The sequence below is a fragment of the Mustelus asterias genome, chromosome 14, assembly GCF_964213995.1.
Source record: "Mustelus asterias chromosome 14, sMusAst1.hap1.1, whole genome shotgun sequence".
Taxonomy (NCBI): Eukaryota; Metazoa; Chordata; class Chondrichthyes; order Carcharhiniformes; family Triakidae; genus Mustelus; species Mustelus asterias.
In genome coordinates, this window is record NC_135814.1 from 57842819 (window position 1) to 57868627 (window position 25809).

General features: G+C 38.9%; 3 protein-coding genes across 4 annotated transcripts; all 3 read left to right on the plus strand.

Moving 5' to 3' along the window:
• Window positions 1–2724: 2724 nt before the first annotated feature.
• hoxd12a (homeobox D12a) lies at window positions 2725–5686 on the plus strand. Of its 2 annotated transcripts, none has more exons than XM_078228451.1 (2): window positions 2725–3320; window positions 4100–5686. In XM_078228451.1, exons 1-2 carry the CDS (start codon window positions 2741–2743, stop codon window positions 4339–4341), a joined length of 822 nt encoding a protein of 273 aa, XP_078084577.1. In that variant the 5' UTR covers window positions 2725–2740; the 3' UTR covers window positions 4342–5686. The 2 variants fall into 2 exon arrangements, with proteins under 2 accessions (XP_078084577.1, XP_078084578.1); XM_078228452.1 differs by having other exon boundaries at window positions 4103–5686.
• Window positions 5687–10999: 5313 nt separating this feature from the next.
• Window positions 11000–13109, plus strand: hoxd11a (homeobox D11a). Its single transcript, XM_078228454.1, has 2 exons — window positions 11000–11640; window positions 12206–13109. Exons 1-2 carry the CDS (start codon window positions 11037–11039, stop codon window positions 12436–12438), a joined length of 837 nt encoding a protein of 278 aa, XP_078084580.1. The 5' UTR covers window positions 11000–11036; the 3' UTR covers window positions 12439–13109.
• Window positions 13110–20863: 7754 nt separating this feature from the next.
• Window positions 20864–23978, plus strand: hoxd10a (homeobox D10a). The gene is given in 3 exon segments (XM_078229217.1): window positions 20864–20903; window positions 20906–21652; window positions 22828–23978. Coding segments are annotated over 3 exon segments (1059 nt in total). The 3' UTR covers window positions 23100–23978.
• The last annotated feature ends 1831 nt before the right edge of the window (window positions 23979–25809 follow it).

The window sequence follows — 25809 nt, forward strand, 5'->3', positions numbered from 1 at the left end:
TCTTAATTGAAAGGCTGCATTAGCGACTTAGGTAGCAGCATTGCGTGTTTTTCAAGAAAAGCGCGCTGAAAGTAAGTATTTCAACTCCAGCTACGTAAAGTTTGCAAATACCGGGTGTTCAATTTTGTTAATTATCTGGAGTTTAACATTTTGCATCCACTAAATTTAGTGTACCTTCCCGAGTTTGTGCAACAAGTTGTATTTTCCACATGTTAGCCAGTTTGGCGTTCACATCCCGGATGACAAAGCACCAGCCCGGCATTGATGTTATATTGTAAACAAAAGAATGAAGGTGAATTAGCCTTGCTCCTAGTTTCTGTGAAATATATAACACAGAAATTGTGCGATTGTGGTTTTCTTCAGCATATTCTTATCTAAGTTACGATAGATACTCACAAACTGTATTGAAATTACGATGGTTTTGGAATGAGAGCTTTGAGAAAACATCACGAACAATAAAGCAGCGTTTGTCCTGGTAGCTGGAAAGTGTGGATTCTTCTCCCCATTCGCTTCCTTGGTTACAATAGTTCTAATGAAAACCTCATTTTTTTTCCTGGTAGGGTACTCATTTTCTACCTGAGGTGATTTTTCATTCGAAAGCACATTTTGCACTAAAACGAAGTTTAACAACATTTCTTTGAAAAAACATGGCGATTTGATCCCCATTCGACATTGACCTTGAACTGAGGAGTTTCATTTTTCTGGAGTTATTCCGAGGGTGTTTTTTTGTGCATTAAGTGTTAGGTGTAGACGCGCCTTCGGTTAAGCGCCCCTTGTTCGCAATTACGCTTCGATTTTGAAGTTTTACTAAAGAAACTGGTTCGGCTTTTTTAGGGCATCGTGAGATCATAAAAGGGACAGAGATCGACCGGTGGTTTTCCTTTCCGGTGAGGATCTGGTGGCGGTGTCTGCTTTGATTTTAAAGCACATGATTTTAACAGAAAGGGTCAATTCGTGTCAAATTGTAAATAGATAAATATATACATTAGCGGAAAAAAGTCAATTCTTAACTTACAGACCAAGAATTATTAATTGTGGAAATAAAAATATTTAAAATATCATATTCCTGTCGTTGATGCAATGTTAGAAATAAAATTGTGTTGTTACCTTAGGAACTGCGCCTCAGACTGAATTATCTAAAGTCATATTTGTCCCCAGAATTAGTTACATAGTTCAACAAGGTAGACGCAATATATTTACTGCTTTATTTAATTTGGTTTGCTATCGATATATTTTGATATTATTGTTATTGTTAAATGTTAAATCAGTAGCAGCCGCCTTAATGTTTTCATTATTGAGAAATGTGATGCATTGAGAAAAACAAATCGGCCTAAAATAAGTTGCTAATAATTCTAAAAGAGGAGCCGATGCAAAAGAGAAGTGTGTTATTTTGGCTTGGACACTAGCGTTGCAAATGTTGGTATTTACTCCACAACCTGAGTTCAACATTTTCATTCTCTAAAGATAAAATGAGGCTTCGCCGTTCTCTCATAGCGGGCAGCGTTCTTGGGAAATGTAAAACGTTGCAGTATAATGTTAAGGGAGGCCACTACCAATTTACTGGATATTACCGAAACGCGAGTATTGTAAACACAGACTCACAGCAGAATTTAACCTCAACATTTTTACTTGAAGCCGCACATTGTCAAACACAATAGGACCGTGCAATATTATTCAACTCAATTGTGGCCGCACCAAGAACCGGCCCATTTTCCTTTCCGCCTAATAATGCATGCACATTTTAATATAATCAACTTGCTGTTTTTCTAAAAATCAAAACTGTCTTAGGTAATTGAATTCAACGGCGAGAATTAAAAAGATGTCCATTGTTTATACCACATTGGACGCTATGCTGATGTGGGGCTTTGTTCAGTTGGAAAAGTCGAATGAGTCTTATCGCGCTATATTTGGTGCGTTAGTTGATTATTCGAATGGTAAAATATGCGTTAACTGGTTAGGCGCAGAATACATTTTCTAAAATCTACAGATAATTTGCACTAATGTCCATGTGTTTAATTTTGAAACATTGTCATTGCTTATCGTCATATTCGTTGTTTATTTTAAACAAAAATAATCAGAATAAGACAATAAAAACATGGCTGGTTTAAACACAGATGACCTTCGCATAGCGATTGATATTACCTACCCGTTAATAAATAGCTAAAAATAACGGGTTAATATATAAAACGTCTGTGGCATTTTAAACGAACGCTTTATTTTTATTCCACGCAGATGGATGATACCAGTTAAAATAAAGCATGATCGGATAAACCATACTACTAATTTTAGCTATGAAGTTTACAGGAATTACTGATATTGATTTGATAGATTCACGAGAACGCTTGAGCATTTCGGATATTCAAAGCTTACTTATTTTTAAAAAGTCATGGGGTTAATAAAGCGTTAATCCGTTTAGGGCATGTGAAATACTCAGAGATCTGTTTAATCAGCGTGTCCAATTTATTAAATTGGAAGATGTTTTTCTGAATTGTGTATGCATCCTGTTGACTTCAGCGAATTTGCGTCGGACTAAAGAGACATTGAGTGTGATGAAGGTGCACATGGACGTGTACTTGGGCATTTCAGATGTGAGTTGAAGTGGGATGGAGGCGGTTCCAGAAAAAAAAGCTGTTTCCGCTTGTCTTGTGACCACTAAGGAGCCAATCAGCGAGCGTCTTTCGTTTATCTCTGTCTGGAAGCTAAATAGGGGACAGAGAGGGTCTGATCGCGTTCCTCGGAAATGTGCGATCACAATCTGCTAAATTCAGGCTATGTCGGCTCCCTGTTAAATTTTACCAGTCCGGAGCCATTCTATTTCGCCAACCTGCGTCCGAATGGGACTCAACTGGCAACTCTGTCGCCAGCACTCTCCTACACCCGCAGGGAGGTGTGCTCGCTCCCGTGGACTTCGAGTCCATGCGCATCGCCGCCGCAGAGCCGCGCCTTTAGCGGCTACTCTCAATCCTACCTCAACAACTCAGTCTCCATCAGCATCAATAAGCATGGATCAGACAAGACAGCGGCCGGCGAAGAGCCTAACAAATACTACTTCCAAGACAGCAGCCGGAAACTGGAGGAGAGATGCAGACACAATCAGTCTTATCCCAGTGATAGCAGCATCCCCTCTTCAGTCAACATCAATCCTGCCAAGTACGAATACCCAAACGTGGAAACATCTCTGCATGGCTCGTCATTACATAACCAAGGCTTTGAATTGAATTCCAACTCTCCCACTGTAAACGATGGCATCAAGCAAAGTGTGAGCCTCAGTGTGTCATTACAGTCACCAGTAACGCCAGTGTGCAACAGATCCTCCGACGGTATAGTATCAGTGCAATATTCAAGCGATCATCCTTTGAAAACTGCAGTATCCCGACTTCTCAAAAGTACTACCTGTCACCCTCACCTGAATTTCATGGACTGAATATCAAACAGCGAGCCTGAAAACCTTGCGCTTATTGTATTCAGAAAAAGCGGGGAAATGATTCTCGCAATTACAAAAAAATGATTAGGACGTGATAATAAACACAATGAAACTGAAGGCATGGCAGCGGTACATGAATGATAGGTCAAAATATTTGAAATTGAATTAAAATTAAAATGTTACATGTTGCAGTTTGGGTTCTAACTAACATTTAAATTGTGAGGGAATCGTAACTTTACTGAATTTGTCGCCATTTTATTATGAAGCCAATTTTTCAGGGTGATTCCTTTGTTAGAATTGGCGAGTTTCTACTGCAGTGACTATAGAATATTAAGATGCTTGAATGCTGAAATAATGCATCTGTGCCATTTGACCAGCTTGTTGGGTAAAATAATAATTTACTAGTGATGCTTTTTTTCCTAAATCATCAAGACCAAGTACCACAAATAGAGAATGCTATATCTTTTGATCGAAGTTTCAACGTCATTTCAAAAAAGCGCAATAATATAAATCCGGCAACGTTAAAAATGTTACTGTCTGAAGGAACAACCCGTACTGAAAAAGTCAATTATTCTCGAATTGGGGGTGAAGGGGTGTGTTTGGGGGGGAGGGAGGGTGGTGGGTGGTGAAATGTTTCGATTGCTTCAGCCTTTTTTTCTTCTCTATGCCTATCAGCAGGTCTGCCCTGGTGTCCAACCCAAGTGAGGTCAAGGAGGAAGCGCAAGCCGTACACCAAGCAGCAAATAGCTGAACTTGAGAATGAATTTCTCGCCAACGAGTTTATCAACCGACAGAAGAGGAAAGAGTTGTCCGATAGACTGAATCTGAGCGACCAACAAGTCAAAATCTGGTTTCAAAACCGACGCATGAAAAAGAAAAGGCTTGTAATGCGCGAACAAACGCTCTCACTTTTTTAGGCCAAAGTAAAGTTCAAATGTGAGTTTCAAGGTCGTGAATTGAACTTTTTATGGTAATTAAGCTTGCTTGCAGAAAGCATGTAGATCAAGAATATCCATTGTTTTAATGGATAGGTGCTCCTTTGATGTGCTGTCATATAAAACAGCAATCTAACATTACATCGCCACTGCCACTAGTCCATGGCGTGTTGGCTTAGTTAAACATCAGCAACATACAGGGACTGAGATGCAAACTACGGATACCTCGTGAACATTTGCTATAGCAGGACACTGATCGCAAGGCACAAATTTGACTTGTTGTGGCCTGTACTTTGCTGTCCGTGAATAACGTGCCGGCGTCTTCTCATCATCATGTATTAGTTTCAAAGACATTTGTAATGGTTTTGTTTCCTCATTTTTTAAAAAAAATTGCCACATGACTGTCCAGACGAGTAACAAGCAGATATTCTGCATTTTGAGAATGTAAGTACAACAGGTAATTAGAATGGAACATTCGAATTTAAATCTTAAATATATAAATATTATGCATGCACTCTACCTATGTAAATTGAGTTCTAATAAAATGAAGGACGAAGCAATTTTTCATTTGTATGTAAAATCATGTTTTGTAAACGTGCTGTGAAGCCGGAGGCGGACAATTGATTAATACAGAGGTGTGTGGAAATCTGATAAAGATGCATACCCATTCGGGCTATTGCATTTGCTTTCCGCTAACAATGCGGGTCCACAATAGGTGTTCGTGGTCTGTGTGAATGGGAAGGTGCTGATATTATTGACGTTCTGTGACTGCCCAGTATAGTGGGTGTTTTCAAAGCAGCAAGAACTTCGGCTTCCGAATTCAGAGTTGCTCTGCTGAAATTGAATGCGACACAAAATAAATAAACAACGGTGCCAGAAATTCAAAACAATAAACACAGGGGTGATACATTGTTATGGAATTGTACTTTTCTGGGACCCTTTAAAGGCCCATATTGAACTAAATAAAAATAAAGAAGCACGCCTCGCAATGTTTTCCACAAATGATTTATTGCAGTCGTTTCCACTCCAGTAACATTAAGTCAACGTCTGATTTCAGAATAAGTTTCAATAATTATACACTAGCGATTAATTGGGAACGCATAATATCCACCTGATGCATAGGTTAGAGGATGGGAAATTTTGACTTGCTAAATAGACAGATTACAGAGTTTCGGAGCTAATCGCCTTCAAATGATTGCATTATTGCTGGAGCAATATTGCTTGCTCACTGTGCACACGCGCCAAACAATTTTCGCCCATCAACTTCCGATAGGGTGATCTGTAGACTTTCAGTGCTTGCTAATCTACTTGGGTTTAAACTGTGCAAAATCTGAGGCTTCTGAAAATTCGGATCAGGAGGAGCAGCAACATTTAAGGAGGTTGCATCCAGATTCAATGAGATAGATATTTATCTTCAACTGTGTTCTCAGACCCCAATCGTAACGCAAGAGCGGGGCACCAATAGAAAGCGTACAATATAACAAGACATCCTGTCGACATGTATTTGTATTCAGCTGGATTTTGGTTCTGTAACAACCCGCTTAACTCGCTAGTTTGAGAGTTGCTGTTTTTCACTTATAGCGCGCCCCTATTTCCATCGAACCATAATAGTGTCCCTCTCTCACATTATTACAATAATTCCAATTCTTAATCATCAGAAACAGTAAGTGACCGGTGTACAAAAAAGGCAAACTTACGAAACAAAATAAAATGAAATAATTGAACCTTTGTTGTAATTTGAATATGATTTGACCCGGATGCAGGGCGCCACGTATTTCTCTCATTTGAAACGAAAATGCGACTTTTATTCATTCGTTTCATACGGGTTGGCGACCATTCAATTCGCCGCTGCGACATTTTTCTTGGAGTAGTTTAGAAGTTTGGAAATAATGTTTGTTTTTTTTTAAGAGTGGAGTCAAGTGCAATCAACCTCTTTTGATAATTATTGTTGCACTTTCCTTTTATGGCAATGCCTGCTTCCTTCATTCTTTTTGATTTGACGGTCACAAGTACGGCGGATTTCTACCTCATTTAAAAATGGAAAGTTCCATTTCGATGCGAATAAGTCATGTTTATTAAAATGAGGGTTTGGTGGAGATAATCTTTGTACTTGAGCCTGGGCAGTTAGCAGAAGATGTAAACGAGAATGAATGAGTTGCAGTCACTTCGCTTCTCATTCTCGCAAATCAGGACGTGGGTGGGCAGAAGCAGCCATTACTTCTAACCCCGCCATTTGTCTGGACTTTAATTAAACATGCACCGTGCGATTTCATGAACCTTTAAAGGAGCTTTAATGAAATATATCAACGCAAATGAAAGTTCTCTGTGATTGAAGATAATTAGATATTTAATTCTGGGCATTTTCCAGGCAGTACCTGCTTTGGCAACAGGCCTTAACTATGTCCAGATTTCTTTTAAAGTGTGCATCGACAATTAGGCCTATGAAATTCGGAGAATTTGTTTTCAGGCGAGATATAGAAATACGACTTTCGATGCAACCAATGCGCACACCCATTTTAAATTATTTCGATGCCCTTAATTTGATGCTGGGTTGGCATTTAATAATTTGCTGGTGTCAAAGTGACTTTTCATATCCCTGGTCCCCGTGATTGTATCAGCTTCAAGAAATTAATGTAGATGCCTACAGCCCAGATGTTACAGCGCACGACACTTCCCTGCAATGTCTGGGTGATGGAAATGAATGGGAAGGTTGCTATTATTGTGGATGCCACTTTGCATTTCAAAAAGACAGGTGTTATGGGAAAGAACAGTTAAACTACGCTATTCTGAATGAAGGTTCCTCCGCTATCACCAGAGGTAAAATATGTATTTAAATGATTATAGGTTTCATCAAACTCTATTGCACTAGGGATATAAACTTTTGGCATGAAATTGCACATATTTATAAATACAATGAAAACGGTTACATGCCGTAATTTACATTGCTCAATTTTTAGAAAGTTGGGTAGAATTAGCATGAGTGTGCACTTGGAACCGATTGAATTTGGTGAGCTTGTCTTGGAAGCACTGTGAACTAATGAAAACGCCACGTAGGTCAGCAGGATGGATGGGTGGTAGTGAGGGAGCTTCTGGCAAACACCAGAAAGACGCCCGCGAGAGCCAGATTAGAAAATAATGCGACCCCGAATACCGCCTCCAGTTCGTCGGAATTGGTCGAACGGGTCTCTAAAAGGTCCTAAACATTTTAATGCACATTCATCAACATGTGAGTTTTATTTAAAAATCTATGAGGCCATGCATTCGCTAATGTTAAAAATGTTAGCGCTAACAGCGTGATTACACGTCTAGTCCAAGCATTAATTAAAAATAGACTGAGAGCCCAGCATTCCGGCACTGTAAATTGACTTTCAAATTGAATTAGAAACGGAGGAAAATGGCTAAGGCTCTGTTTTTCCAACTGCTGCGTTTGGGGGATGATGAGACCTGAGCTTGGTGCTGAATTTCTGACCGCTTCCCCCCCCCCCCCCAACCCGCCCCCTTTAAGCATTATACCGCAAATGGAAATAAATGTGCTTACATCGTCCCAGACTGTAATTTCCAATAATTTGTGCAATAATTGTGTACAGTAAATTACTCCAGCACCAAAATGTATTGCTGCATCAAGGTTATCATATTTGCAGCAGTATAACCCAGAGCTTTGGAAATTTGTCCGACATTACGTCGAAATGGCTCGGAATCTCTTTTTCATCTCACTTTTATGGGTCGAGCTGCCAGACAGTGTCTGTACATGTTCTCCAGATACTGGGGGCGCCATAACAAAGTTAAGGTCAAGTTAGTGTCTCTTTTTGCATTGCACAAGTCTAACATACCTACTGATCGTGGACTTCGCTTGACTAATGAGGGTTTTTTTTCCACATTGGAAATACTTATCGCTGCGCTCTGTTCAAAAAAAAGCAAAGAAGACGCTAATATTTTGCCTAGGACGGCAACGTGAAAGAACAAATCGCCGATTTGAAGAATTGAGTAAGAAAGAAATACGCCAGACAAACTTTCCCTGTGCGTCGCCTTTTTGCTCCATGTGTGTAAGAGAATAACGATCCTAACTTATATCCTATAAAACTCTTTACTTGGTATACCAGAACCGCCTTTGCTTCCCTCCGCCCCCCCCCCCCCATCGATGTTAAACAAGTTGTTAGGTATTTGTCCGCATTTAACATTCAATACAGGCCGAATTGGTCATCTGAACACGAGATGAGAACAAAGGGCACTTTTAATTCCCTTTCCATTTACAGCCATTGCCATAGTATTGAACCGGGTCTTTTAACACACGGACTAATGTTATGTGATTGAATTAGTGCGTATCTTCATAACGGTTGATGCTTGGAAATTGCTTGGAAATGACATCAAGCCCATGGCCAGTACATTTGAGCTTTACAACCATTATACGCAGAAAGGAAAGCCATATTATAACCAGTGCATGCTTAAGCGAGTTCCGTAATCTATTAATAGAATACGCCACGATGATGTTTTTACTAACTACATAAAGGATGCATTACATTCAAGAGGAAGAAAATTAAAAATGAATCAATATTTGTAAGCGAGAGGTTTCTTATTTCAAATGATTGTGTCGGGGTAATGCTCAACACGCTATCTACATTTCAATGTGACTTATTCTGCTGTATCGGTGATCACGGTCGACATACCAGATCACTCAGCCGTGCTGCGTTAGGAAATTTCAAATTTTGATTTAATTTGAGGTTAATTATCGTTATTATTTTACAATAAATACACAAAGACAACACTGCGTTTTAGATCCCATTAATTAAAACGATACCGGGTCACACACTTTATACTAACAACAGTCGGAGGTTGCATTTTAGAAGTGCGTGTGCAAGTTTGACGAGAATGGAGCGAACAAATCGAAACTTAACACATTTGTGGGATTCAAACCTTTAATTTAAATCCATATTTTAGGAGACTTACTTTACAACCGAACAATTATTACTTATGGAATCAATGACATTTATATTTTATTATGTTTCCATTCGGAGAAGTGGGACTATCCTCAGATTGCTCGAGTTAATTATACAGAATCTTGGTCTAATTGAAAGATACGTACAATATTATTTGTCTATTGCAATCTGACCAAAGTAAACAAATATTGATCAGAGCGCTACCTCCTGCTCGGTCTTGCGGGATAAATGGAAAGCGAGATAATGACATGCAATATTTAATGAGTGCATGAGCGCAAATTGGAACATGAGTAGATCTCCTTCCATAATTAAATATGATTTTTTTTCTCCGTGGAGCTGCCTCCTCCCACACCCTCCAAGCTGTTACATGGAAATATCAGCTTATATATCTTTTGCTTGATTGGCCTTCACTTAAAAGGGTCGAAGATGATCCATATTTGCAGCTTCGAGCTCTATTTAAACAAGAAGTTCGCTTCCCTGCCGATATTTAATTAGACTCCACATATTGGCTTCTGCCGATGGGGGAGATTACGGAATAACTCGGCGATGCACTCGTTTGCATTCTCAGATTTCTGAACTCACTCCAGTTGCCAAACAGAGCCTCCACATGTCGTTTCCAATTTATGCAAATCATGGATATTAACTTTTGAAATTGCAATGAGAAATGTACGCCTCGAGCAAGCCTGATATTATGGTCATTATTTAAATATTGCAGTGCAGCCATATTTTAACGTTAATGTCAAAATAGCGATGCGGTTCTAGAGGCGCCCAACTCCAAAACCTTGTTTAATTTGCATATTTACGATTTATGTCGAAGATAGTGTTAAACTCGCGCGATCATTGGATGGTTAATTTGCGTAATGTAAACAATAATATCGAGACAATTAATGAAGGAAATCTTTTTTTGGCGGTAACATAATGAGACTCAGCAGTAGGGAATGGCTTTAACCATGTGTATATTCTTGGCTATAGCATATGTCAAATCCGATCTTAGAAATCGAATCGAAAGGTTGCAAGCCACCAGCTTCGAAATAAAAGTGAATAATGTCGCTATCGTCCTTGAATAGACATATTCCATCTAATTTCCTTACTCTGAGATATATAATGAAACTTCTGTTAACACGTCAATCCGACCTTGGAGTAGAGTTTAGGCAGGACCTTGTAATTCGGTTCACCCACCACGAAATGGCTTGGAGCTCCCCCTTGTTACTCGTATTAGCACACGTATAAAAATAAAGTTTTATATTTTAAGATATTTAGAATTCTGCCTATTTGGTAGAATATAGTTTTGTATTATGGACACGACCTCAACAGTTAATGAAACAGCGCCGATGTTTTTGGAGTTTCCAAATATAGAAAGGTATCTGTGACAGAGTGCGGTATGTCAATTAAATTATTTGTTACTGTGTTTGCTTTATCCTTAGTCACAGGGCAAATCATTGGCACTGGGAAGGGAACGCGGCTACCTAGCACCGCCTGAAAGGCGATAGGCTAATTTCGACAGTATTACCTTCGAGTTCCAAAGGATGGATCTTAATGACCAAAACTGATCTATGGTAATTTCTACATTGGATCACATGACTCGTTTAGCCTTAGAATCAATCAAGATGAATTGCACGTCAACTTGCGTTTCCAATTTTTTTTTTCGCCGGCCCTGTTCATACGCTTTTAGGGTAGAATAGATGGAGCATGTTTAACATCATCAATCCTGATAATTCGGCCTCGCAACTCCGAAAGCAAAATATGACAGAGTTTGAAGACCTTGGTAGCTGCGGCTCCAGTATGTATCTGCCCAGCTGCACGTACTATGTTTCAGCCCCAGATTTCTCGACAGTGTCAACATTTTTACCGCAGAGCACCTCTTGCCAAATGACATTTCCTTACTCCTCCAATTTAACCCAGGTTCAACCTGTCCGTGAAGTGGCGTTCCGAGATTACGGTTTAGAACGTCCGGCTAAGTGGCATTACAGGAGCAACTATGCTCCTTATTGCACGGCAGAAGAAATCATGCATAGAGACTACATGCAACCACCGAGCAGGGCGGGGATGCTGTTTAAAAACGATTCTGTATACAGCCAGCGTGGAAGTTCAAATCCATCTTGCAATTTCTACACTGCTGTTGGCAGGAATGGAATTCTCCCTCAAGGTTTCGATCAGTTCTTTGAGACGGCTTATGGGATTTCTGACTCCGCTAACTATGAACAGTTGACCGAAAAGTCTGTGTCGGCGTGCCAGAGTATCACAGCATCTGAGAAAGTTTCTTCCCGGCAGGAGAAAGAAAGTGCGACCGAAAAGAGCACGGTGGAGTTCTCCGGTAACAGTGTGGCCGACAAAAGCAGTCTATCCAGTAGGTGCAGTAGTAACCCGGGGTTAGAATACAGGGCCAACACATTTTGCCTCACAGATTTTATGTGAAATTTTATAAGCAGACGAAGGATTTTATATACCCTATAAGATCTGCTTTAAAGTTGTAAAGGTTGTTTACGACGGGAAATCGGTTTAGGTGGGCTTTTTGAATATGTAAAATCACGAATAGTCGATTTTAACTTTATATAATGATTTCAATACAGTCATTGCAATTTTACTGGAGGGGTTTTTTTTTCTGTTTTCCATTCATTGCCAAGGCTTTTCTTCCAGGGTAACAAGGCAAAATTTTAATTATGATAGTTTCCCCTGCGATTGTTGATTTCAGTGCGAGGGTAAGGAAAATTATGCTTCATAAAAGAAAACCTAATTTAAGCTTTTTCATTTTTAAAAAAAGTTATCAGTAAGTAAATAGTCCTATCAGGATGTATTGGGCAAGTCGAACATTATTTGCATAATTTGCTGTCGAGTTTATGTAGAAGGAATTAAGAACACGTCTGTTGCTATTTGATACTTCGTAACCTTACGTTTTAATGTGTTCCCATCAGCCGCTGTGCGATGCAGAAAGAAAAGATGTCCTTACACGAAATATCAAATCCGGGAACTTGAACGAGAATTTTTCTTCAATGTTTACATAAACAAAGAGAAGCGCTTGCAGTTGTCGAGAATGTTAAATCTCACCGATCGACAAGTGAAAATTTGGTTCCAGAATCGAAGAATGAAGGAAAAGAAACTTAGCAGAGACCGCCTTCACTTTTTTACTGGCAACCCTCTACTGTGACTATGATACAACTTAACTCTGGTGGATTCTCTCCGACCAACTCTCCATTGCCTTAGTCAATATTTATTTACAGAAGGAGTGACTTGCAAGTATGAGGGGATAGTTTTGTTGTTCTTCTTTGGCAAGCAGACGGCCCTTAATGCGATCGACGTAGAATCGAATTTATAAAGGTGACACGGTTGTGCGGGAATCATGGCCGAAGTGTAAATTAGGGAACATCCTTACCTCAGTATTTGTGTTATTCAATTCCAACGGAAGAGGCTTGATTCACGGCATAAAAAGGCAGCGTGCTCATTTTTAACAATAAACCGGGGTAATTGAGGGCTGGGATGGAGCAGTCGTTCGTTCACAGCGATAGGTCAATCAGATAATATAGTATTTTCTATTTGTGTTTTAGTCATTGTATAGCCAAACTAACCATTCTTGTTCAATGTGTATGTATTCCCATGAAAAGAAGAAATGCATATTTATTATTTTACGTTCTTTTCCAATGTATTTCATTCATTAACTATAACATATCGTAGCTAGAAATATCTAAAGCTATTGCAATGTCAACAATTCTGTTTAATGGTTACAAACTAGTTGACATTTCATGATAAATGCATGTGTTAGTATGTGTTCTGTCTCAAATGAAAACAAGTCTTCTAAGAAATCTTATAAATAAACTTTTTAAAAATGAATTTGAGTATACTAAGCAGACCAGATTAAGGGCACCAATTCATTCAGAAGATCCAAATATCGTTTATCTCCCAAGTACACAGCAATTTACTGCACAAAGTGCAAAGTAATGCGGATGCTGGAAATCTGAAGTATAACAGATGGTGCGTCATCTACTGAGTATTTCCAGTATTTTTTTGTTGTTTATATTACAGATTACTGCCTGGCTCATGTATTATGCGTCCCCACGAATGTTTTTGTTTAAAAACGAAAAGCCGAAATTTGACCTGGCGGTTCGCCGATAAACATGATAGTTAATTGCAATTTTTAAAAAATATTTGGAGGAAACGTATTTACATCTGGAAATTAATTGACTTTTTTTTTCCATTTCATGATGAGAAAACGGGCCATGGCAGCGTATAATCAAAACTAAACTAAATTCTTACAGAAGGAAGTACTTACATGTATAAACAATATATGATAACTTGAAACTAATCCGTGTCCCTGTGACACAGTAAATAAGACTTCTCAAAACGTTTAATTTTTTTTCGGGGAAAAAAAAGAATTGCCAAGTTTCCGTGCCGCATGACATAGCATTGCTGTTTACAAAACCTTGAACTGTCTAGACAACATCGTAAAGTTCACTGCTCTAACCAGGCTAATGGCGACTTATTACACCTTCTAGTCACTAAGGAAGGCTCCTGCACCACATACCAAACAAAAGAATCGAAAGAAATCAAAGTAAGCAGATTTTTAACAGGAATACGAACACAAGAACGTTTCAGCTGATAAGTCTACCATTTGAAAAAAAATCTGCACCTCACATAAGTTACATCAAACAAATTTGTTAAACCTAATGAAGACCAGGGTGATACTGACAACGTCGCATCTCCTCGTGAGCATGCTCGGGTATATGTTGAAAAGAGAATTCTTATAATGTTGTCTTTGAACTTCTATAATGTCAAGGTCATCACCTTTAACCTTTTTGAAGGCATAGGCGCCTGGTGGCTGTTGGATTGTTCTTGCAGCTTCCCTCCTTAAGGCAAAAACTTCAACAACTATATCGTGTTGTTAAAGTGCGCGTGCTGAAGGCCACAAACAATCAATGTGAAAATGCTATTTCCTTAATATATCTCTATTTTAGCTGAGTTTGTGTACGTTTCCAAAAATTACATTGAGCAATACACCCGAAGTCTTTTTGCATTAATAAGTACGAAGGCTCCTTTGTTCTCCCATGCTTAGCTGATAGGAGTACTATATTTCCATTTAGGTTATTCTCTTGCAAGTCGAACGAGTCAAAAATGTTCATCATGCGTCCAAACACTATACCAATCGCCCACGAGTATGTCGGTTTCCATGGAAATGAGAGAAAATGTAATTTACGACTCAATAGAATTTCCGATGTAAACCTGGGCATTCACTGTATTCTTGTAATATACAATACTGATCTAAGTATGACTTTACTGTTTGCATATCTTACTTAAATGACCATGACATATATAATTTGATTAGGCTCATTAAAAAGTGTCAAAACAGCGAGACTAGTTTACAGTGATAGTCATTGCCAGGATAGTTAATTCTGCAAATGGCCACACGGCGGCGCACTGTAGCACTAAGCTACAGGCTGGCATGCTGTGATAATGTCTTTCAGAGATGAATATGAAAGAACCCGAAATAATGTAAGTATTCAGAACGATAAAGTTCTCCTTATTCCTGCCATTTATCTGGAACATTATGCCGAAGTGTGGGATTAAATATAAGCCAGATCAATGTATCTGCAGGTTCATTTGGTTTTTGGCTCTCTTTTAAAAATTAAGGCGTTTCATTTTCGGCGTAATGAGTACAGAATAAGTAAAAGTCACCTTCCAATTTCATGAGTTGGATAGTTTGATTCGCATTCACTCGGTATATTGTCTTAAGCTTGTTGATCGGATTTGTTGGGTGCAGATTGAAGGAAGTTATAAAGTATTGGGTTCGAAACAAAGGTTTCTTTTTAACATACGAAGATCAAATCAGATCCGGTGTATTATTTGTAACAGCCCCAGAAAACATTCTGAATGTATGGAGCAAACTGAGGGAACACATTACCGCTAATTTGAAAAAAAAACTATGCGAAACAATGTAACAAAGGATGGAAATTGTTAAATCAAACAACTGCTGTTGAGAAATAACCTAAAGAGTTCTATTCACATCCTGGCGAAGCAGTCGCGGCTTAAATGGCAGCACAATATCTGAAACAGCTCTTTCTCAATACCGTTTTCCCCATGCGGTGTTTCCGCAATCCAGACAAACTTAACAAGATTATGAAATGAATAGTATTGGACAGTCAAATAATACTTCCGGCTATACAATTCGCCTCGATAATGACATGTTTAACTACAGTATTCGTTTCTGCTTTTACTGGACAAAGGAAAGCCGTTCACACTGTTGTTGCGTTTTGGATTCCTCCCCTCTTTTGTAAAAGTGAAAAGGGAATGTTGAAAGCTGGAGTATTGACTTCGGCGACGAAAATCAATAACTACCCCATTCTCTCACAGTGTGGAAACGAGGAATATTTGATGGTCATATTCGGCGAGCCATTTAAGTGGAATCAGCGAGAATCAGCTGGTCCGACTTAACGTGCAAAATTTTCATCTCTCTTTTGCGAGAGTAACAGGAATTTGAAATATTTAAACGTATAGAAAGAAACACCCTTTAATTTCTTACTGTAAAACGGAATAAACGCATATATGCAAGATAATTTTAAATTGTCAAAGTGGCCTATTGCAGTAATTGGCACTAATACCCGCTCCAATCTCATTAATGGCTCGAGTATTAAATGAGTGGGGGGGGGGGGGGGGATGTGGAGGGGGGGGGGCGTTGTTTTAAGTTTTCTATCTGTGCGGATGAAGATTTCAGAACACGAGCTAAAGTACCCGAGCGTCTTTCCCTTTCTCGCAGCAAAGCTGGCCGGGTCATATTTTTCAACTATCTCCCATTCAGTTCTGTCCATTTAGTGGAGTGTTGTGTAAGGAACTTTTATTTTGCTCAATTTTTATCATTTTATATTTAAATGACGAAAAATAGTTTGGAGGAAAACATTGTTCCTGTCTCCTTGTTTATAAGATGATAATACAGTATTCTGAAATGCGTAATTTAAAATATGGAAAGGCTGATATTCAGATAGGGGCAATTGCTTTATTGATAAACATTTACTGACAGCAAATACCACCAAAGCTTGTTTGATGTGACAAGGAGTGAAATTATGTTAGACTCTGTTGCTGATCGTTTTGTAGTCAGGGTATAATAAAAGCCCTGTGCATTATCATTAGGCTTCCAGTCACAACTTAACTGCAAATATCCAGTGACCACACATATTTCCGAAGTATCTTCAGGCACTAACAATAGAGCCAACGTTTTGCTATCGGCAACTGTGGTGGCAAACAAAGTTCGGCTGACGGAAGCTTCGCGTGCCCTTTAACCGGACGTTTATGGAACATTTAATCTTTTCTGCATTTGTCTGATGGACTGTAAACAAGAAGGTGAAATTAGTGGCACACGCTTCGTGTTTACTCCTTTAATTTCGAGTTCTGAGCGTGGCAAAACGGTCAGAAAAATTCAAGGTGAAAGTGAAGGTAGAAGTGGCTGACACTTTCATGGTCACAAGACCATGCCAGTTTAGGCTGGTGGGAAGTGTAAAGGGAGAAATGTGAGCCTTTATCAAAGCATGGAGCCAACTGTTTGGTCAACACGGCAGGAGAAACAAAGGAACAAGCAATTCCATCCAAACATTCGCAGTGACTATAGTGATTTAAAATTGTTCCATCTTTTTTTTAGGGGAGGGGGACTTGACATTTTTCCTATATTTTGTCTCATTTTGACAATAGATTGTTGGTGATGTTTGTACATGTGTACGGAACGGAAATGTTGCTCCGTGTTCCATTGCAAATCGATGCAAATGCAACACTGTTGCTTCATGTTCCTGTTTAAATCTAATATTAATGAAGCTTGTCTGATATAAAATCCTTCCAGCAAATCACATTCGACGTTGGCGCTTTAATGCATTACGAGGTTTTAATTAATCTCCATCATTAGAACTAATTTAAGGAGGATTGTGTGTAACATTTCTCCCATAAACAGCTTATAACTAGGTTATTAAACATTAAAGCACCGTTAGGAGACTAATCAGTCAGTTCTCTTTCTAGTTGCTATTAATATTACCTTCCCTTTACTTAAACTAGGCTCTGCGTGAGTTGAGAGTACCCTCATGATAACTGTGTTTGATATTGCAATCTTCCCCACTGCATACCAGGACACTTTATAGTTCAAAGATTTCATAGCTGTTAATTCTCGTGTGTCTGCAGTCGTAATATTTTATGAGGGTATTTTTGGCATACTAGGGGTCTTATGATACAGGTTTACAGACTTATAATTTTATTTGAGTACATTGAAAGGAACATTTATGGTACATCATGGAGGACCGCTTCGTGCAATTATATTGTTTTGTTTACTTGGCATGCGACTGGTACAGTGTAAACTTAATACGATAACCCGCTATCATTGTGTTGTTAATAAACATATTGATACAATCAACACTATGCTAGTTCGTAGATAAGTAATAAATGTAGGTAGGAATATTAAAGTGGCTTTTTAAATGTAACAAATTTCCTGCACAGCAATTTATACCCGATAAACATATGCATAAGTGTAAATACACTGCGGTAATGCTTTCTTTTGCAATATTCCGGTAACGAATGCTGTTTCTCTTTATCCAACCCCATTCACTGTGACTAATAAATGGCGGCGTAAGTCACGGCTACTGAGCAACGAATTGACTCGTGTTGAGTGAAAAACAAATTCTTCTTGATAAAAACACGTTTGAGCTAAGCATTGCCTATTCCAACATCTAGGATTTCGCCTTTTGAGGATTATTTAACTTTGAGATAGCAATTTGTATATAAATAGCAGTTTTGTACTGTGCAGGCCTCACGGCGCAGAGAATTCTCTCGTTCAAGGCTGCAAGTATCTGTGGTCTGAAAATAGAGCGGCATTGGTTCTTATCTGCCCTACTACCAAAGTCACAGCCGCTAGGTTTTTTGCTTTTGATCGCTTGCAAGAAAAGTCACCGTCGGTTTGGCTTTGTTTGTCATGGATTTGAATATTGATTATAATATGGCGAAGCGTTGTGGGCTGGCAGCATATTGTTGGCTCCCGTTCAACAATTCACTGTTTCTTATAAACAAACTACTGAGGTCAGTATATTGCTTGGAAAAATTCTTGAAGTGTCGTATTATTCCAGATATACTTCCACATATAGTCGTGCTATCTACGTGTGTTTAATGAATAGTATCCAGTGTCAATAGTAAAACAGCGGTGGCGATTTGTATTTTATTTTACTAGGATATTAATTGCATTCAGGGTTAGGCAGTGTAAGCATTGAGCTTTTCGGCTGTTGTAGAAATTTGACGGAGGAAATAATAAAGAAGTCAGGAATAGAAGGTGGCATCAATCTTATTTCTGTATTTTGCACATATTCACTCATGTTGCACATAAATACGTCCACGATTTTCCAAGCGCCAGAGTAAAGCAATCTTTTGTCTTTGAACTGCTAGTTTTGCCCTTGCCTGGAAGACCAGTTTTACATTAAGGCACATCTATTCCCATTTTTAATTAAGACAAGGCGCCGAATAAATTAATTTGAACTTTATCAATAATGTATGATGTTCTCAATTGGGTGCATTATTTGCCATGTCATATTGCTCGTCTTTCAGAACGTTTTTAAGACTTGGAGAAATGATTTTACACTAAAAGGACATAGTTTATGAAACAAATTCTAGCGCCTTTTGTAAGCCCTTTGCTAAATCGGGGTTGGCTGTTAAGGACAGGATTGTGATACATTTTGTAGAACTGTAAACCTCTCGGACCCAGATGTGTGTATTGCCTAACACATATACTTACTGGACTGGCAGAGATAGGCTACGCAGCATCGAAGTTATGTTCTGGATTCGAATCACTATAAGCACGAATCAAATGCAATCTTAAAACGCAGGGACGCCTTGGAGCAGATTGTAAAGATTTGGACCACAAACTCAATCAAGTCAGAAACAGTGATGTGAAAAAAACAGCCACAAGTTATCTGCGAAAAGAATTGTATTTCTTAATAACTTACACGCAAGTATTTAGAGCTGCTCTAATGTTTTGTCCCTTTTCAATATTTGTAGAATTTTAGACATTTGGTACAATACTAAAATTCACACAATCCGAAAACACTCTGAAGATTACAATTACATTTCCAAATAAATAGAAAAATGAGGACACCGTGGCAGCCTTGACCCTGACACTGTCCCCGTCTTGCGAAGTGGAAAATCTCGATGGCGTTGTGTGAATGTCACTTTGCTCCTCCATAGCTGATGCCTGTCGTTCTTTGGATTTTGTTGAACCCTCAAGGGTTCGCCCTGTGACCGGACGTGGGCAAGTGCTGTTAAGTGGCACATTTTCTCCATGTAGGAAGTTCCAAAGATGGACTGCGAACGGAGGCAACACAAAAAAAAACTCCACCAACCCAGCTGAATCCCGTGAACAAGCGGCGCGGGCTGTGCAGTGGAAAGCAGACAGACTAGCTCTGTGTCTTTTCCCTTGTTTACCGGCTATGGAGTGCGGATGCATTTCCGGCCTATTTTGTGGAGTGGTTCTATTGATGATCAACAGCGAAGCCACCCACCTGCAGCAGGGAGATGTGTGTGAATTCCAAAGTTAAAGTGGAATTTTTGGGATAGGGTAATCCACTCTGAACTCGAATAATACTTATTAAATTAAAATGAAACACAAAATAATGGCAAGAATCGCAAAATGCGTCTTTTTCTTACACAGGGTCTGAACCGTGGAGGGTGTCTGTGCAAATATTCGGATAAAACGACATTATCGAAGTGTGCGTTATCAACATCAGTATGTTTGTACTCCAACTACAGTAATGGAAAGGACAGAACGGGAGGAAGCTTACAATCATTTCAATTTGAACACTGTTATGGCGGCTCTTAGGGTCAATTTTACTCACGAAGATTGGTTTTATTATGCATTAAAATACTTTGGCATACTTGCAGCTAAAGAGAGTGTACATCAACCAAATAACAGCAAGAACGTATCAAATGAATGCTGATAAGTCTGCAATATTTTCATGCCATTCGTTGATTTTACAAAATGTTTGGCTTATAGCAAAACAAAATGCATAATCCAGCAAGTTATGCAGATAATAGGCATAATGTGTAGAATGCACACAATGAAATGCCCCGGCTGCTCCGGACTCCCTGAAACTATAAAGACATTCAGACCATAAACCTGCACTGCACTCATTTCATTTCGCCGACATTTTCCATCAATAACTCCGTTTTTACTTCCCTGTGGTAGGGAATTGCAGCGATTTTCTTTAATTCCTATTCGATTCATTTATTTTGTGTTTTATCAAACAAAGAGCAGGTTGTGTTTTACAAACAGAATGCTAATTTTTTCTGACTGATAGCTGGGATGAGATGATACAGTCTGTAGTATGGATATGATGTGAGCTTTGAGCCGGCCTCTATGTGGGGATCAGGATGAGCTGGAGCGGGCGCCACTTTGGAATTGCAGTTGTAGGTGTCGCTGTTGTCCACAGTTAAGCTCAAATTCAACCGACTGTGGATCATGTGATGTGCGGGGAGGTAGTGCTTCAAGGCCATTTTCAAATTCCATTGGCTCAGTAGTCATGTGGTTGTACAGAGGCATCCACAATTACACAGGGAATGTTTTGTTAGAGATGTCAGCTTACAAAGGACATCATCTGCCTTCTTCAAATTACTCTCCAAAATGTCCTGTCCCAGCAGCTCTCCCGCTACTAACTCGTTTTTAGTAGATTCCCTGATTAGTGCTTGTAGGGGTGACGGGTTCTATTCAACCAGCTCCATGTACATGCCATCGAGCACGGATATGGGAACTTACGGAATGCAGACCTGTGGACTGCTCCCGACCATGACTAAACGAGGAGAGGTTAGCCATCAAAATATGAGCATCAGCGTTCATCCGTATTTATCTCAGGTGGATGGCTGGGCTGACCCTTCGAGACCATGCCGAATTGAACAACCTGTTACTCCACAGATGCCCACGTGCTCCTTTCCTGCTAGCATAAAGGAAGAAAACACTTGCTGCATGTATAATTCTGATAAACGGGCAAAACTCACTCCCACCGCAATTCCCGCCTATCCCAGGTTGGTCTCGGAAAACTGTTCCATTGAAAGTCCTGAGATTCCCATTCCGGGATATTTCAGACTCTGTCAGGCTTATCCATTGGAGAAAAGCCTGGACTACAATCACGCTGGGGAAATTAGCGCCAATGTAATGCCGCAGTCAAGCCTAGGGCTTATCAGTAAACTCCAGGTATCCAGCCAGTCTTCAATGGAGAGGAAAATAAACGAGAAGCCAAGCGCACAGGAGCCCATTAAGGGAATATATGTGGAACCTCCAGAGCCAAAACCGAGGTTAGTGGAGGTCAGTGCAACCGCTGAGGAAGCCGAATCTAGCTCGGAACTATCGGACAATGAGACGAAAGGTGAGCATTTAAAAGATTTAATATGAACATGGCAGCGTCGTAAAGCGGATACAAAAACTTGCATAGCCAGTACGTAACTTTACCATGGTAATATGTTTGGCAAGTTCTGTGTGTTTCTGATCGCCAAGTCTGCATAAGTTTGAATAAAAGGACAATTTCCTTTTATCACAACGAGTTGTTGGAAAATGTGCCCAACAATTCCATGAAATTGTTAATGACGTAGTAAAGGCCAGCAAATCATTTACAGATGTCAGTATAACAGTGATAGTTTCATCTTGGCGTTGGCGAGCCCTAAGATACGGTATGAAACGTTTGGTGCCATACACGACATGCAGTATATTAAAAGCAACTGCGTATATATTTAGCAGCACGCCACAGGCTCAGAGATTGTGAAATAAAAGCGTTATGTGCATCATTTGTTGACTTGGAGATAGTGAGTGGGAAATTCTTGGTCTACAGTTAGAATTGTAGCTTTCCCTTGAACAGTTTGTTAGATATATAAGGTATACTATACGCAGAGATAAAAGTTCCATTCGAAGAATGTGAAATACTACCAGCACATACAGTACATACTCGCACATAAATTCCAATTAACCTGCTCGATAGGAGGCAGCGGTAGTATGTTTAATAGCCTAAGATTTACCTCCGAAATTATTATCATGGCCACATACGTTTATATTGTCAGGATTTCACAATCTGTAAATTTAGGTTATGAAGTTGAAAAACGACCTATTGGTGAAACTCCTATTGCAACCCACAGCGTTAGATTCCATTCACAAGTAATGGCATTGCCTACTAATCATCCAATGTTAACAAATTGTCTGTTTTCAGTGCATCTTCAATCGGCCTGGCATATATTTTACAATTCACCAAGAAACCTGTCCCAAAATGTGCATTACAATAAATGGTGTATGGTATAACATCACTTGTCAATTTCCTAAAGCATATTTTTAGCTCCCTTGATCTATTCACCGATTTTCTCTTTAAATCGCATCAATTTATGTGTCTATTTGTTGGACGATTTGACAAAATGTAAAGAGCGTATCGCTGCGGTCTGTGTGTAACTTGAAGTGGCAATTTTGCGTATAACCGCTCTGGCTGAAACTGATTTGAAGTTCAGTTGTCGTAGGGACATGTTTGCTAAAATCTCATCTCTCATTTCTTACTTCTGATAGAAGAGCTGAAAACCCCGATAAGCAACTGGCTCACAGCAAAGAGTGGAAGAAAGAAGAGGTGTCCTTATACAAAATATCAAACACTGGAATTGGAGAAAGAGTTTTTATTTAATATGTATCTGACTCGTGAGCGCCGTCTAGAGATAAGTAAGAGCGTGAATCTGACCGACAGGCAAGTCAAGATCTGGTTTCAAAATCGTAGGATGAAGCTGAAGAAAATGAACAGAGAAACCCGAATTCGAGAACTGACCACTAACCTCACTTTCTCATGAGCGGGGGATACGGATTCCACCGTGATCCAACACCTTTGATACTGTGGCGGTTTAGTGGGGACCTTGGGACCCTGCAGTTTGTCCACTCTGGGATATTGTTATTATTCTGATTTGACCATTTTAGTGTTATGGTTGTTTGAAAGTACAAATTAGCACGTTTACGTTAACAAGAATATTTTCTAAGAAATTGTCCTATCTAGTGCGGGGCAAATTATTTACTTTGTTTAGGAAGTAGGTCTTCAGTAATTTTACACGCTACAGCTATTCGGGCAAGCGTACTGTACACCAGAACATCACCTCTTACAAAACCACTACATTCAGGAAAAAAATGCCATTTATTTAGCAATTGCAAATCAGATGTGACAATACTATGAGCAATCGCATTAGAAACGTACGATTTGAATTTATTACAGAGATGCTCTTAAACAGTGGCCCATATAGAGTACAGTGTTAAAATAATCAGATCTATAGAAGAAGTTCTTAGGTACATTTTGGAGTATGTGATGCATCGTGATGCAAATTTTCATGTCTATTTATATGCATGTGTCTGTTGCACGTATATATATAAATATAAATATAAATATATAAATATAAATATAAACGATAAATCCTAAATTAGATATCAACTTCTTCAATCTGGGAACCATTCGCCAAACGGCCGTAGGCAAAATTGATAGGTTACTCGTGGGCAGTTCAAGTAAGGTGATTTAACAACGGCAAACATAAACTTCTCACAATACTTTAAAGGTTGAAAATCAACTAATGTAATGTAGAGATAAATTCGAATTCCTTCCCTCATACTTCAGTACATTACGTTCCCCGTAACATTAAACCGACCAGCGCTAAATGGTTAAACGAGTGAAAGCAAAGGGAAAGAATAAAGAGGACAGTGGCGTACAGTTTGATACAAGTCACAAAACTTAATAACCTCCCCATTTATTTATCAAATCATTATTCATTGCGTTAGTTTGTTTCTAGTTTTTTTTTGGGGGGGGGGAACTGGCCTCAGAAACAAGTACATATTTCTTTATCGAAAAGCAAAATACAACGGACGCTGGGCATCTGGAATAAAGCAGAAAATGCTGGAAATATTCCGTCTGCCAGGCAACCTCTGCGGAGAGAGAAACAGTTAAACCTTCAAGTCGATCGATCTGTTTCCTTCTCCACGGATGTTGCCTGACCTGTTGAGTTTTTCCAGCATTTTCTCTTTTTGTTACATATTTATTTATGCTTTGTCTCTTTGGAGTTGTTGCTTGTCTCTATAGGAAGCTAAGTTTACCTTGTGTTTATTAGCGTAAATCTTCGACCAGTGGGAAATATCTAAATTAACAATTGGAAATTATAATTTAAACGTTAAGGTGTGCGGTAGAAATACATAAGGAAATAGTAATTCTGCTTTATGAACGAAAAAAAGTTCACGGTTCGGTACTTGATTATTTATTTATTTGGGTTTGATCTTAACTAGGATATCAAAACTACTGTTCTTATTGCGTCCTTGGCGTTAATAAACAGAAGCAACGCATCGAAGACTAGTTATTCTGACATGGTCAATGCAAATAGTGTTTGTTAAGCTCACGTGTTATTATGATCCGGTACGAAACGCTGAGAATATGTGGTTGCAGTGAGGGCTGAATTCAGTGCTCCCTTCTTTTAGGATGCACAGCTGTATCTTGTAAATGTCACTCGTGGCAATAAAAAAAGGGAAATAATTTTAGTAACATGATGAGGTCTTTGATATTTTTAGCAGACAAAGTGACGAATTACACATAGTTTCGTATTATTTCTGCAGGGGTATTAATAGTGTGGAATTCCTTAATCTAAGTTTAATAAATGCAAACAAAATCTATTTATAGCGCCATAAGCATAGAGTGGACCCAAAAGAACGGCTGGTTAATGGCTTATTTGAATGCATTATTATTAATGGAGAAGGTTGATTTCAATTCATAAACCGTTTCAAGAGGCAAATTGACATTTTGTATTTGCAGATGCAAGTCTTTTTGAAATCTACCGAGCTGCTAGTCTTTGTCGTCTAAGTATATGAAATAACCTAAATAAGAGCAGACAAAATGTATGGATATGATAGTGACAAAACACTGGACATTTACTGTGGATCAAAATTGCTAAAATCCTTCGAATACAGCTTAGTGTCACAAACATTATATGGTCGTTAAATTAAACAACGTGGCGGCGCGTTTACAAGACTTTACACAGGTGGATAGACCTGAAAGATTTAAAATGACAGAGTGTGCAAGCTCATTGAGAAAACGCATCGAAAAATGAAACCAAATTAAACGCAAGCCATCAGCTCAATCAAGTCCAAGTTTGAAATAAAGGATTGTTTTTCCACAATGCAAAACACAAATCTTGCAGCGATTGTTTACCATAATATTTGTTTCGAATTACAATCCCACGAATACCAAATATAAATTATTTTGTCTTGATTAAGCCACAGAAGCATAGACTCTCCCCAATTCGTTTTAACAACTGTCGTTGTATATACAAAAGAGAAAATTAATTAAATAAAAGTCAATTAATCGGGTTAAAGTTACTACCGAATGGAATTAGTTACTTATCTTTGATAATAATTGCATTCAAAATAATGATTTCCCTCACATAATTTTGTAAATGCTCAAAATATTCGAAAGTACTGTTTTGTTTCTGCATTACTACAGGGAATTCACAAAGAAAATAATCCTTTACATTAATGTAC

Bases quoted from the DNA above. Each gene is read 5' to 3' on its own strand.
- hoxd12a (XM_078228451.1), top strand. From the start codon at position 2,741: ATGTGCGATCACAATCTGCTAAATTCAGGCTATGTCGGCTCCCTGTTA. The intron at 3,321-4,099 runs GTATAGTATCAG...TATGCCTATCAG, and splicing joins GTGCAACAGATCCTCCGACG to CAGGTCTGCCCTGGTGTCCA.
- hoxd11a (XM_078228454.1), top strand. From the start codon at position 11,037: ATGACAGAGTTTGAAGACCTTGGTAGCTGCGGCTCCAGTATGTATCTG. The intron at 11,641-12,205 runs GTAGGTGCAGTA...TGTTCCCATCAG, and splicing joins CGACAAAAGCAGTCTATCCA to CCGCTGTGCGATGCAGAAAG.